This window comes from Lampris incognitus, chromosome 13 (genome assembly GCF_029633865.1).
Source record: "Lampris incognitus isolate fLamInc1 chromosome 13, fLamInc1.hap2, whole genome shotgun sequence".
Taxonomy (NCBI): domain Eukaryota; kingdom Metazoa; phylum Chordata; class Actinopteri; order Lampriformes; family Lampridae; genus Lampris; species Lampris incognitus.
The window spans coordinates 4,942,958-4,957,459 of record NC_079223.1 but is presented as its reverse complement, the minus strand read 5'-3'; the positions used below and the strand labels follow the sequence as shown (position 1 = coordinate 4,957,459).

Below are 14,502 nucleotides of genomic sequence, written 5' to 3'. Positions count from 1 at the left end.
TGGAGATAGAAACGTCCCCGATCGTTACATAGTTCGTCCATTTTGGATTGTTTCCGAAACCCGCCGTCCACCATTTTCCTTTTACCTAGTTATGTAGAGTACTACGCGTTTGTGTCCATAGCGTTATGGCCTGGCGGTTTACCCAGGGCGTCTGCCCCCCACCCCCCCGCCCAATGACTGCTAGGATAGGCTCCAGTATCCCCGCTACCCTGGCTAAGGATAAGCAGGTTGGATAATGGCCGGACATTTTGTTGAGTAAAACATTTCTAAGCAAGGGGCCATCTTGTTAAATGTTTTTTGCCTAGGTCTGCGTTTTATTGTTTTTAACTTATTTTATCTGTATTGTTGAGTTTTATTGTTTCGCCCGTTTTCAATGTAAAGCACTTTGAGCTGCATTTTATGTATGAAAGGTGCCATACAAATAAAGTTTATTATTATTATCTTGCAATCGACTCTGTGCATAACTGTAGTCCGCTGACTTCCGGTTTCTACTGCAGCGGTCATACCAGTTTCCTGTTTGTTGGCGCGTGCTATTGACAATAGCATATTTTTTCGCGATGCCTGCAAGATATATAATAATAATAATGATAATAATAAATTAAAGTTATATAGCGCTTTTCTATAATTGTGGACGTAACTTGATGTACAACTTGAAACTTTTCACCCGTTTGCTGGTAGGTGCAGGTGGAATTTTGTCGACAATTCTGTGCATGCCGTTGACATTTATCCATGGTAAATCTTGCTGGCATCGTGAGAAATATGCCATTGTCAACAGCGCACGCCAACAACAGGAAACTGGTATGACCGCTTCAGTAGAAACCGGAAGTCAGTGGACTACAGTTATGCACAGAGACGATTGCCAGTTTTAATTGAAACACAGGAAATGTGCACCGAGTAGGAATTTACATGATGCGTTACGAAGCTGCTCAGACATAGTGTAACCTCTATTTTCTGGTCACGACTCCAAGGCAGAAACCACACCCACGCAGATGCGTCAGGTTCAGGCGACCAATGTCCCGTTTATTAACGTCTGGCAATTAATCAAGATAACAGTTGGTCAAGTATAGTACTGTAAACTACTAATAAGACACGTTAGCCCCCCTAGCTAACGGGTCTGACCCTCTAGCCGAGCGGTTAGTGATGTCGCCTTGTGGTGCAGTACACCCCGTATCGAATCCCGCACCGGGCAAGAAAATAACCGGTTACATTGGTGGCAGCGGGGGGATCCGCAAGTGTGCAGATCCTCAGAAGTCTCTTCGGAGCGCGGGAATGACAAAGCGGGAGGGCGCGCTCCCGGGAGAGGGTGACGACTGTAAACTACTAATAAGACATGTTAGCCCCAGCTAACGGGTCTGACCCTTTAGCCGAGCGGTTAGTGATGTCACTTTGTGGTGCAGTACACCCCGTATCGAATTCCGCACCGGGCAAGAAAACAACCGGTTACACTAGCTAAAGAACCCACATCACATGAACCCATTTTCTTATTACTAAAGTACGCCAGTCTACTAGCTAACATGCTAGCATGCAAAGAACAAATACCAAAATTTATTACGCGGCAGAAAATACGCAATAAACGTACCTGGCAACGAGTCAAAACAGTTGATCAAGTTTGAGTTACAGTATGTGTGTAGTACTTCAGCTTCTGTACATGAAAATAAAATAGTCAGAAGTTTGTTTAGGCTGTTCGCGACAGCCATTCCCGCCTCAATAGCTAGCATTTCAGAATGTGTTCAACTAGCGTCGATATAGTCGATAAAATAAGCAAAATAAACATTCACAAAGGTCTGATCTCCATGCACTGTGATCTACGTACATTCGTAATGCACTTTGCGGTTAGATAAAACTAGTAAACAGATTATGACGTCACAAAACTGAAGCGGAGCTCATATTTTGACGTACCGTCTTCGCCACAATCGTCACTGAAAGGGAACCACAGCCAATTCGAACCAACCAGTAATAGCCAGATTATACCAGAAGGGGGCGTCATCGTGACGTAACGCGAAGAAATAAAAGTCACATTAAACGTTATTCCCTCGGGAATATAAATGGAATATTTTGAGGAACTTCATACAAAGAAATGCAGGTATTTTCATTCCTGCTACAATGGCTTGCTTCTGTCTACTCCCCTCTGTGCTGGAACAGCTTTGCTTGATGGGACGTTCCCTTGTACTTCCCCCTTAGCTCTCAAAGACAAGTCTAACTCTTTTTTCACAAGTCAACAAGTCAGATTGTTCAACAACAGGTTCTTCTTGAACTGCTAATTGCCATAAAGGAGCATGTTGTATCTTAAGCATCACACAAAACAGAATCATACATCATCGTATGTACATCCAGCTAGCATTTCGACTACGCATATTGAACAACCCCCTCGCCGAAGTGACAGTTTTCTCTGAGTGGCGTTATCAAGCCGCTGGTATGATCAGCAGACCATGTTGTCATCTAAGTGCTAAGTAATTAATGAAGACTGAGTGGCCCCCTCTTTAAATAACATATAGCCAATGTTTGAAACTTTGATTTGTTATGAACTGCCAAACAACAGTGTTATTTTTGTATTGTTTACCAATCTGTGTTCTTTTTCTTTTTTTTTGGCACAGGCACTGAGTGTGAACTTGACATTGATGAGTGCGCCTCGTTTCCTTGCAAGAATGGAGCTACTTGCATTGACCAGCCTGGTAATTACTTCTGCCAATGTGTGGCTCCATTTCAAGGTAATGAGCACTGAGGGGAGGGGGGCAAAAAGAAAAGCTAATTCACCTCATATGCCATATTTTTACCAGTCTTGGTGCACTTGATTGTCTCAGCAAAATTGGTACATCCTTGTTTGGTATCTACTATATGTTCAAAGAAAGAAAACATTGGCAATTAGCCAGATGTTGATAATTGCAAATGTTTTTTTTAAACATGGGTGACAAGTTTTGTTAATTTAAAGGTAAGGTCGGCCAAAATATGCAATTTCACCTAAAGAATTTTTTTGTTCATCTTGGGGTAAAAAAAAAAAAAAAAAAGATTTAAAAATGCGAAATTGCTTGACTCTTATGTTTCTGTTTCTGAGAAAAGCTCAATAGTGGATTTCCGCTGGGGGAAAATAAACAATTTTGGTGAGGGAGGATTGAAGGAGACATTCATACGTAAAAGTGGGGGCGATTCTATCGGACATCAGCTTAATTGTTTTATCCCCCCCATGTTTAGATGACACCACAGCTGCAACTGCTGTGTTTCAGACAGGGAGCAGCTCACCTGCATGGCATGCTGACTTTGGGGTTATAAACAAGTGTTTAAAAGCGCAAAATCAGCATGCCGGTGTGGCTTGCATATCTTTTATCTATTGTAAATCACACTGTAGGGTGGGGAACAAGTAAAATCTTGATATAGCCTCCTTGTCAGAATATACGAGTTGAAGTAAGACAGTTGTCAAATTGTATGAGCAGCGAGGCTACGACCTGTCAGCCGGCAGCAAGGCGGCCATACCCCCTGCAAAAAGGCGATCCAGTCTAGGAACATTCAAAATGGTCTTTTGGGAAAAAAAACAAAACATGTAGATGCATTGATTCAACTACATGTTCAATGCAATGTAATGCAATTTTTTTTTGCCTCGAATCCAAAAAAGAAGAGATATGGGTTGACAATTCTCCAACGTGAGCCTGATTTCGTTTAATATCTCCAGCCACTCATTGTAAAACTGTCGATCAGCATATGAGTATTGTAGACTACTTGTAGATGACTTTCATTAAATCCCTGACAGCAAGTACATACATACAGAGAAATAAAGAGAGTACTGATCAGCGTGAACCTGAAAATCGCTATGTATTCTGTTAATCACAATCTAGGATGTGTTCATTATGCGGCATGTTTATTATATTGCCCAGTAAAATAGTGACATTAAATTATAACACAAACTTGTTGAACAGCTGCACCACACATTTGCTATAATAATGTCACTTGTGTGCAAAATGCTTGCGTTCTGTAATGTCTGGTAAATATAAACAGGGCACAGATACTACGTGTGTTAGTTTTATTATTTATTAGGATTAATTATTTTTTATTAAGTTATTTCACAAGCGATATTAGATGTTAAAAAAAGCATTACAATCAATTTACAAAGGCATTTTCAGTGCAGTTATGCTTGTTTCTAGTTGAGGCCATTCTTTCTGTCATCTTGGCCATATTGGCCAAAGTAGATTGACATTTAGGGCATGTTCGAGCTTCCGGTAGGGGCCATGCCCACACAGAGCCCTTGAAGTGTGTGTGCGTGTGCGTGCGCGCAATCCTCAAAAACTACGTTATTACAATTATTTTATTTTCAGAATTCTCAAACTTTGATTGACGATGCAGATGACAAAGATAGTACTCAAGAGTGATACTAAGTAAGAAAATGCAAATTTTTGTCTGTGTTGACCTTTAAGAGTGAAGTTGCAATATCTGCATTGGCCAGTTCAATTAAAACATTCATGACTATTTCAATTTTTTTGTGTGTTTTGAACCGATTTTACAGCAAAATTGTCCTCACTTGCATAATATATACATTTGCTGATTGCAACATGTAGCCTTAAATCTCAAATGCCTTTGAATATGTCTGGAGCTATACTATTTCTGGGCTGTATTTTGCATTTCCTGAGGTAAAAACAAGAAATTACATAGTCAAAAGACAGGACTATATTTGCAGAATGACCTATTGTGCTAAGTCATGTCCATTGTTTGTTTCATGTTGTTTTCAGTCCAACAAAATTTAACTGGATGGATGCGTGTGTGTGTGTGTGTGTGTGTGTGTGTGTGTGTGTGTGTGTGTGTGTGTGTGTGTGTGTGTGTGTGTGTGTGTGTGTGTGTGTGTGTGTGACAATAAAAACTAAATTGAACAGTTTATCTTCTACAAACAAGTCCCATACTAAATTAGGATGAACATAGAGGATTGTATGTATGATGTGCTACATGCATTAAATGGTAAATTGTTTTTTATTATATCATAAATCGGATTAAAATTTGTGAAGGTTAAGTTAAGATCCTGATTTTATTTAATTTTTTTACTGCTCACCTATATTTTGCTCTGATTGTTGATCCTCTATACCTTAGTATTTTAATGCAGTCTGGTTCACTTTACAGGTGGCCAAAAGAGTTGTGTTTAATTGTAGTTCTGTGGTTGAGAGCATAGACTTATGATGAGATCAGCAAACTAAGAACTTTACATGGTAACAGTAAGTTGCTGCCATCCATCCAGTCTAGAAACCTGGTCTTCCATTCACTTGATATATTTTATGAAGATGACTTATTCCCACTGGGCCTGGCTACCTTTTGTGGCAACATTTTGATTGATCTTTGCTAATTTTCTGATGATAAAGTATGGCAGGTTATTTGATGAATATTCACACATTTCTATTTTGAATATATTTATTTTAATCTTATTAAGCATAATGATTGAACTGTTACAGCAGGGTCTTAAGTGTCTTAGCCTTGTTTTAGTTCAATATTCAATCTGCTCATTGATAACATAGGCCTACTTTCACTTTTCAGTCAGTCAAATATATTCTCAGTGAAATCTATTTCCCTGTCATTCCTCTCGCAGTTAATTTCTATCAACGGTAACAGATTCAAGCAATAATAATAATTTTATTTATATAGCACTTTTCAAAAACAAAGTTACAAAGCGATTTACAAAGAAATAGAACCAGACAAGGCAAAAATAAGGTTAAGACCAATAAGAGTAAAAATAAAAACAGTATGAATAAATAAAAACAAATATCAAACATTTATAAAAGCTTTCACACAAGGAAACGTTTTAAGACGAACTTTAAAAGAAGCTGGAGACTTGGTTTGCCTTAGTTCAATAGGAAGAGAGTTCCATGGTGCGGGGGCTCTAACAGCAAAAGCCTGATCACCCTTTGTGACAAACTGAGATGTGGGAATAACCAGCAGGGCTCCATCTGCCGATCTTAAAAATGTGCCTCAAGGGGCTTTACAGCAACACAACATCCTGTCCTTAGACCCTTCCATCGGATAAGGAACAACTCCCTAAAAAAACCTTTAACAGGGAGAAAAAATAGGAAGAAACCTCAGGGAGAGCAACAGAGCAGGATCTCTCTCCCAAGGCAGCGTGCAGTGATGTTGTGTTTACACAGATTACACAATACAACATTGAAAGAGGATAACACAATTATAATGGAATTCTATGTGAAGAATATGATGAGGATGCCAAGCAGTGTCCAGATGCCACTGGAACAACCCAGGGCCTGAGCCACATGACCATCATCATGTAAGTTGTGTGAAAAAAAAAAAGGGTTACATGTCTTAGTGAGAGAAGGATATAACATTGAAACAGGATGACAAAATTGTATGGATTTATAAAATATATAAAAAGAAAATGGGATGAGGGGAATGCCAAGCAGTGTCCAGGTGGTAACCACCATCCCCATGGAGACCTGGAAGGAGGACAGACCACACATGCACACAAGGCAGACTTACATCACACCATTCAAATACACAGATGAAGACATCATTCAGAGAGAGGAAAAGACATGCGAGAGAAGAGAACAGTTTGCAATAGTCAATAATCTATACTCTATAGTCTTGTTGGCAGAACAGTGCTTGGTAAATTCATTGAGACAGAAACTGACCCACCATGCAGTTCAGGTTGTGAAGTACAATTTAACACCAGAACGACCGGGATTTCACTCCTACCTAAAAGGACCATGGGCAGTCAATGACCGCCGTTTTTTAAACTCTATAGTCTGTCAAGATAAATAACCAATTGAGATATTAATGTATTGCATATGTTAGTATGTCTGTTAGGAAATGACTAACATTTTAACAGCTATACTATTTTTAAACAATTTATACTTCGGAGAGACATGGTGGAACTTGAATAGCAAAATTGAAAAAGTGAAAATATTACCTGAAAATACAACAAAAAACACATATTGCTAATATCTGTGAATCTTCTCATTCATCCAGGTCATGGTTATCCAAAGGAATTGAATCGAGTGCAACTGGACTTGGTATATATCCGTGAAGACGTTTCGCCTCTCATCCAAGAGGCTTCCTCAGTTTGTGCCTTTCTGACTAGACCAAGCTAGTCTGACTGGCTGGTGATGAAACTCAGATATTTATCCTCTTTGGAGTCGTTATCAGAGCTAACGATGTTCATGGCTCTTTGTGTTCCGATGTTTAGCAACGCCCGTCATTGTCAGAGGAATTGATATGCGTGGCTGTTTTGTGTTCCGATGTTTAGCAACGCCCGTCGTTATCATAGAGAAGGCACAGAATCAACTCCTGAATGAAAGAGTGAGACAGGTCCATTTCATTATTGAAGGGCTGAAGGAGAAATCTGACCAACTACTCCAGCAACTAACATCCCACTTGCCTGGTGCAGTCTTGGAGAGGATCACCGATTTCACCAAGAAAGCCCAACTATCTCAACACCACAAAACCAAAGAAAGGCAGACAAGGAAGTTTCAAAACTTACAGCGACGAACCAACAACACTAGCCAAGCAGATATACTTACCTGGAGACAAAAGACAGAACATCCCACAAAAAACGGAACGCAGAACAGATGGATCAAGAATCTGTTGGACAAGGTACTTTCACAATCAGAGAAGGAGGTCTTAGCCAAAGGACTGAACTTCGCCATGACACCCAAACAACTACCTATAGTTGACCTCATCACAGCCACAGAATCAGCTATAAGGAAAAACAATCTAACGGAAACTGAGGCGGAACAGCTTAGGTTAAAGTTATCAGCAGCTCTGTCCAATGCGAAACTCCCTCCTTCCAACCTAACCATGGAGGAAAGGAAAGCCGTGACAGCCCTGAGCAAGGACGAAAACATCACTATCCTTCCAGCAGATAAGGGGAGATGCACGGTTATCCTCAACACAACAGACTACCACGCCAGGATCACGTCATTACTCAGTGACACCGACACCTATGAACCTCTGAGACGCGATCCAACTAGTGGTTACAAGAGGAGAATAATAGAATACCTACAGAAACTACAGAAAGGAGGAACCATTGATCGGATACAATACCACCGTCTCTACCCACAAGATAACATTCCATGCATATATGGGCTCCCTAAGATCCATAAACATGGAACCTCCCTCAGGCCCATTGTCAGCAGCATAAACTCGGTCACGTACAACAATGCCAAACATATAGCCAACATCTTGACCCCTTTAGTGGGCGAAACACCTCACCATATCCAAAACTCCATTGACTTCGTGGACAAGGTCCAAGGCGTAAAACTGGAACCGGATGAAACCGTGATATCCTACGACGTGACCTAGTTATTCACCTGCATCCCCACCATGGAGGCTTTGGAAACTGTGAGGCAACGTTTGCTACGGGACGACACCCTCCACAATCGGACCAACCTCAGCCCAGACCAGATTTGCCAACTACTGGACCTTTGCCTGAACACTACATATTTCCAATTCAGGGACCAGTTTTACAGACAGAAACACAGCTGTGCAATGGGCTCACCAGTATCTCCCATTGTGGCCAACTTATATATGGAAGAGGTGGAACACCGGGCCCTGAACTCCTTCAAAGGAACACCTCCGACCCACTGGTTCAGATATGTGGACGACACATGGGTCAAAATCCAAACACAAGAGGTGCAAGCGTTTACCAAACACATCAACTCAGTGGACAAGAACATTAAGTTCACAAGGGAAGACGTAAAGAACAACAGTTTGCCCTTCTTGGACTGTCACGTCCACATTGGGGAAGACAGGAGCCTCCACATTGGGGTTTACAGGAAACCTACACACACAGACCAATATCTACTTTTCGATTCACACCACCCTCTGGAACACAAACTGAGCATCATCAGAACTCTGCAACACAGAGCTGACAATATGCCCAGCAGCACTCAGGCCCAACGAGAAGAACACAAACACCTGAGGGGAGCTTTAGAAACCTGCGGCTACCCCAGTTGGACCTTTGTGAAAACTACAACATGTTCCAAAAAGACCAACCAGGTGAGCAACGAGGAGAAAAGGAACAGAAGGCATAACATAGTCATCCCATATGTTTCTGGGGTCTCCGATAAAATCAGGAGAATTTTTAACAAACACCGCATCCCGGTATACTTCAAACCCAGCAACACACTCCCACAAAGACTGGTTCATCCCAAAGACCGTGTGCCACACACCCGGAAAAGCAATCTGGTGTATGCTGTACAATGCAATGAGGATTGCACTGACCTATACATAGGAGAAACCAAACAACCACTACACAAACGGATGGCCCAACACAGAAGGCCAAACTCCTCAGGACAAGACTCAGCAGTCTATCTACACCTAAAGGAGAAGACACACTCCTTCCAGGACAGCAACGTACACATTTTGGACAGAGAAGATAGATGGTTTGAAAGAGGGGTGAAGGAAGCCATCTATGTGAAACTGGAAAAACCATCCCTCAACAGAGGAGGAGGTCTGCGACACCACCTATCTCCCACTTACAATGCCGTCCTTTCATCTCTACCCAGGAGACTCAAGAAGCCTAGCCTCCAAGAACAGCAGTCGCTCACTAACGGCTCCAACCACTCTCATGACCACTGAATGGAGCACTAACGAAGTCCAAACTAACACCCCCAACCACCGTTGCTGCTTAACATTAGATCACAAAGAGCCATGCACATCGATAGCTCTGATAATGACTCCAAAGAGGATAAATATCTGAGTCTCATCACCAGCCAGTCAGACTAGCTTGGTCTAGTCAGAAAGGCAGAACTGAGGAAGCCTCTTGGATGAGAGGCGAAACGTCTTCACGGATATATACCAAGTCCAGTTGCACCTGATTCAATTCCTTTGGATACATATTGCTATTCTAACAAATGTAACAAGGCCTATAAAATGTGAAATGTAAAAAAAAAAAACTGAAAATAAATATTGAAACAGTCCCAAACAATGACCGGAATTTAAAAACTACTAGAACTACCATGACTGCCCATGGTTTTTAAACTCTATATTCTGCCAAGATAAATACCCATTTGAGATATTAATACACTGCATATGTTAGTATGTCTGTTGAGAAACGACTGACCCCAAAATTAACATTTTAACAGCTTTAATAATATTTTTCAAACAATTAAAAATGGTGGCAGTCCAACAGCTGTAAATACTGCAACACCTCGGTGGTAGTAATGGTGCGTCTGTAACGGCATCTGTAACCAGACATGTTGGAAATAATCATAGATCAAGTTTAGACTATTTCTCTGCACTGGAGGACGCTAGTGTGTTTCTAGGACCGAGCAATGAACTTCATGAAGGAAATGACGCGAACAACACACGTCATCAATACTGACATGACATGCATGATCACGCGCAAATTACGCGCTGTTATTTTAACCGCTCGTACTCATTTTAGGTAGATCATATCATACCTTTTTTCCCCTCCCCCTTTTTTCTCCTCAATTGTATCTGGCCAATTACCCCATACTTCTGAGCCGTCGCGATCTCTGCTCCACCACCTCTGCTGATCCGGGGAGGGCTGCAGACTACCACATGCCTCCTCCGATACATGTCAAGTCGCCAGCCGCTTTTTTTCACCTGACAGTGAGGAGTTTCGCCAGGGGGACGTAGCGCGTGGGAGGATCAGGCTATTCTCCCCAGTCCCTCCCCCGAACAGGCGCCCTGACTGACCAGAGGAGGTGCTAGTGTAGTGGCCAGGACACATACCCACATCCAACTTTCCACCCACAGACACAGCCAATTGTGTCTGTAGGGACGCCCAGCCAAGCTGGAGGTAACACAGGGATTCGAACCACTGATCCTCATGTTGGTAGGCAACAGAATAGACTGCTACCCTACCCGGACGCCCCATCATAACTTTTTTTTTTGTGTGCAATTGATCTAAAACTCAGTTTAATGCAAATATATGCAATTTTAGGAGCATTCAGGGAGCGGCAAGTCTCTATCTTTTTTTCTTTTTTTTTTTACAAAGTTATTAAACTTTAAAAATCCAAAACAGTCATAATGACCGTTTTCGTCATTCTCGTGTTAAAGGCAACTAATTGTAGGTTAAGGCAAAAAGATGAGTTTTAAGTTTGGATTTAAAGGACTCAACAGACTCATTTTCTGATAGCAGCAGGCAGGTTATTCAACAAGAATGGGGCCTGGTAGGAAAAGGCCCTGCAACCAGCTGACTGTATGTATGCATGGCCTCAACAACCGCTCATCCCAACAACTTCACACCCGACACTGCACTTCCTTGGGTCCTCAGCAATATACCCACAAAGCTTGAAGTTGATCGAATTAACAGTTGTCGAGAAAAGGACAGACAGAGACATACATATATATGCCTTACATATATACATACATGCATACATAGTACACACAGACAGACAGAGATTCCTTCCGTTTTAATTAGATGTTTTTGAAGTTACGGCCAGGTCTAGACTGATCACATGGACGAGACAGGCGACTTATTGGTTGCGGCTGCGGTCCAATGACTATTAATGATGAGAGTTAAAATGTTGTCATATAAGATTCTAGAGTTTGTGGCACCCTGTGATCTAAGTTGTCAACTTGTCATGACCTAGAGGAGGAGTTGAGATGGACAAAGCTCAAAAGAAACTGTCAGGGGCACAGGAAAAGAGAGGGAAAAGGAGAAAAGTATGTGAAGGAATGAGAGAAAACTATGTAGATTAAAGGCTGTTCCCAAATTTGACAGTAGATTTTAGACTATTTTTCACGATGACACTGATGGTTGCCTCTCCTGAAAGATCATTAAGCAAGCTAAAACCTATGAAAGCAAACGCTATCTGGACAAAAGTATTGGGACACACCTCTTAATCATTGAGTTCAGGTGTTTCATTCAGACCCATTGCCACAGGTGTATAAAATGAAGCAGCTAGCCATGCAGTCTGCATTTACAAACATTTGTGAAAGAATGGGTCGTTCTGAAGAGCTCTGAATTGTGTGTGTGTGTGTGTGTGTGTGTGTGTGTGTGTGTGTGTGTGTGTGTGTGCGTGTGCGTGTGTGTGCGCCTGAGCCCTGTGATGGCCTGGCGGCCTGTCCAGGGTATCTCCCTGCCTGCCACCCAATGACTGCTGGGATAGGCTCCAGTATCCTCGCGACCCTGACTGTAGGATAAGCAGTTTGGATAATGGATGGATGAACTGTCATAGGATGCCACCTTTGCAATAAGTCAGTTTGTGAAATTTCTTCCCTGCTTGATATTCCACGGTCAACTGTAAGTGGTATTATTGAAAAGTGGAAGCCTTTAGGAACAACAGCAATTCAGCCACAAAGTGGCAGACCACGTAAAGTCACACAGCGGGGTCAACAAGTGCTGAGGTGCATAGTGCTTAAAAGTCGCCAACGCTCTGTTGACTCGATAACTGCAGAGCTCCAAACTTCCTCTGGCATTAACATCAGCACAAAAACTGTGCGCTGGGAGCTTCATGGGATGGGTTTCCATGGCCGAGCAGCTGCATGCAAGCCTTACATCACCAAGCACAATGCCAAGTGTCAGATGGAGGGTGTAAAGCACGCTGCCACTGGACTCTGGAGCCGTGGACACGTGTTCTGTGGAATGATGAATCAAGCTGCTCTGTCTGGCAGTCTGATGGACGAGTCTGGGTTTGGCGGATGCCAGGAGAACGTTACCTGCCTCTGCCTGACTGCATTGTGCCAACTGTACAGTTTGGAGGAGGAGGGATAATGGTATGGGGTTGTTTTTCAGGGGCTGGCCTAGGCCCCTTAGTTCCAGTGAAGGGAAATCTTAATGCTTCAGCATACCAAGACATTTTGGACAATTCTATGCTTCCAACTTTGCGGGAACCGTTTGGGGAGGGTCCTTTTCTGTTCCAGCATGACTGTGACCCAGTGCACAAAGCAAAGTCCATTAAGACATGGTGAGTTTGGTGCGGAAGAACTTGACTGGCCCGCACAGAGCCCTGACCTCAACCCCATCGAACACCTTTGGGATGAACTAGAATGGAGATTGCGAGCCAGGTCTTCTCGTCCAACATCAGTGCCTGACCTCACAAATGCTCTTCTGGATGAATGGGCAAAAATTCCCACAGACACACTCCAAAATCTCATGGTAAGCCTCCCCATAAGAGTAGAAACTGTTATAGCTGCAAAGGTGGGACCAGCTCCATATTAATGCCTATGGATTTAGAATGGATGTCATAAAAGCTCCTGTAGGTGTAATGACCTGGTGTCCCAATACTTTTGTCCACGTAGTGTATGTTCGATTGAATATGAACAATGACCCCTTGACCCAATTGGCAGTCATCTCAATTGAAAACAAATTGGCACGGTCAACTTCGTTTATTTGAGAAATGGGCAGGTGTAAAGGCAAGGCATGTCACAATTTAGTCGGCAACTACTGAGTGGTGTCCGTCCCATGGATCTGGTAAGAATAGTCAATCAGATGCCTAAATCTGATATGTACAGTAGTTGTTAATGGTTGCTAAATACTAGTGCATAGTCAAGAAATGCTACTTAATGTTTACATTTAATTGTTTACATTTTAATTTCTTTGTTTTATTATGTCTTTTTGCAAGTATTTTTATATTCATATGTGTCACTTATTTTATATTGTATTTTAAGCTTGTGCAGCACTTTGGTTCAACTGTGGTTGTTTTAAATGTGCTATATAAATAAACTTGACTTGACTAATGATTCAGTTAGTACATTGATCTGTTCAAGCAAATAAACTATTTTTGCCTTTTGTACATATATGACTTCCCCCATGCTGTTCTGACAATGCAGAAATTTGACGATGTTGCATACAAATGGGTAGTGGCGCCCCTGCTAACGTTGCTGTCGTAGCATGAGCATTATCTAGACTCTGATGCAGCTAAACTTTTGGCCACATTTTTAATTTGCTTTGTTCTAGCCTTGCATCATCTTACAAAGAACAAGCAACTAAGGTAAAATGACTGTTCTATTTCAAGCGTAAAGCGGCCCTGCCAACACCATCCCTCATCCGCCCTCGCTCGGATGAGCCTTTGTACCCCTAACTACTATTGCTGTGATGACACAACCACCCCAGGAACAACCCAGGTGGTATGAGACCCCCCTCCACTTCTGTTTGATCCAAGAACGTCTCTCCAAGCAACCGTTACTCCCTCGCAATATACCTCCTCACCACCAGTTTAAAATGTTAAATGATGGCTGACAGCTTGTGGAGCTGGTTGCTTATGGGGGGGAAAAACTGTTGCCGGTGATCTTTTTTGTTCTTTTTCCTTTGCTTTTTTCATGTGCATCTATACTTGACGGAGGGTAGTGGGCAGCAGACTGCCATTCAACTTATTCATATGAGGCATAGCATGGTGACATGTTATGAAAGCACATCCTCTGTTCAGCAGCTTCCTGATTAGATTGAAAAGGTTTTTGTTCAATTAGAGTGTACTGCACATGGAACAAGCCTGGTGTCTTCATGTTATATTTAACTGGAAGAGCTTGATGATTGCATTGGATCACTGAGGTGAAATTACCTTAAAGGATAGCAGCTTAACAGTCACGGGTATCAAGCTTTTTACATTAATTAGTAAA

General features: G+C 42.1%; 1 protein-coding gene across 1 annotated transcript in view; it reads left to right on the top strand.

Moving 5' to 3' along the window:
* Positions 1–14,502, top strand: part of eys (eyes shut homolog) — a 292,598-nt gene that overhangs the window by 78,828 nt on the left and 199,268 nt on the right. The window contains 1 exon segment of the mRNA XM_056292252.1: positions 2,595–2,708. Within this exon segment, the coding sequence (XP_056148227.1) occupies positions 2,595–2,708 (114 nt within the window).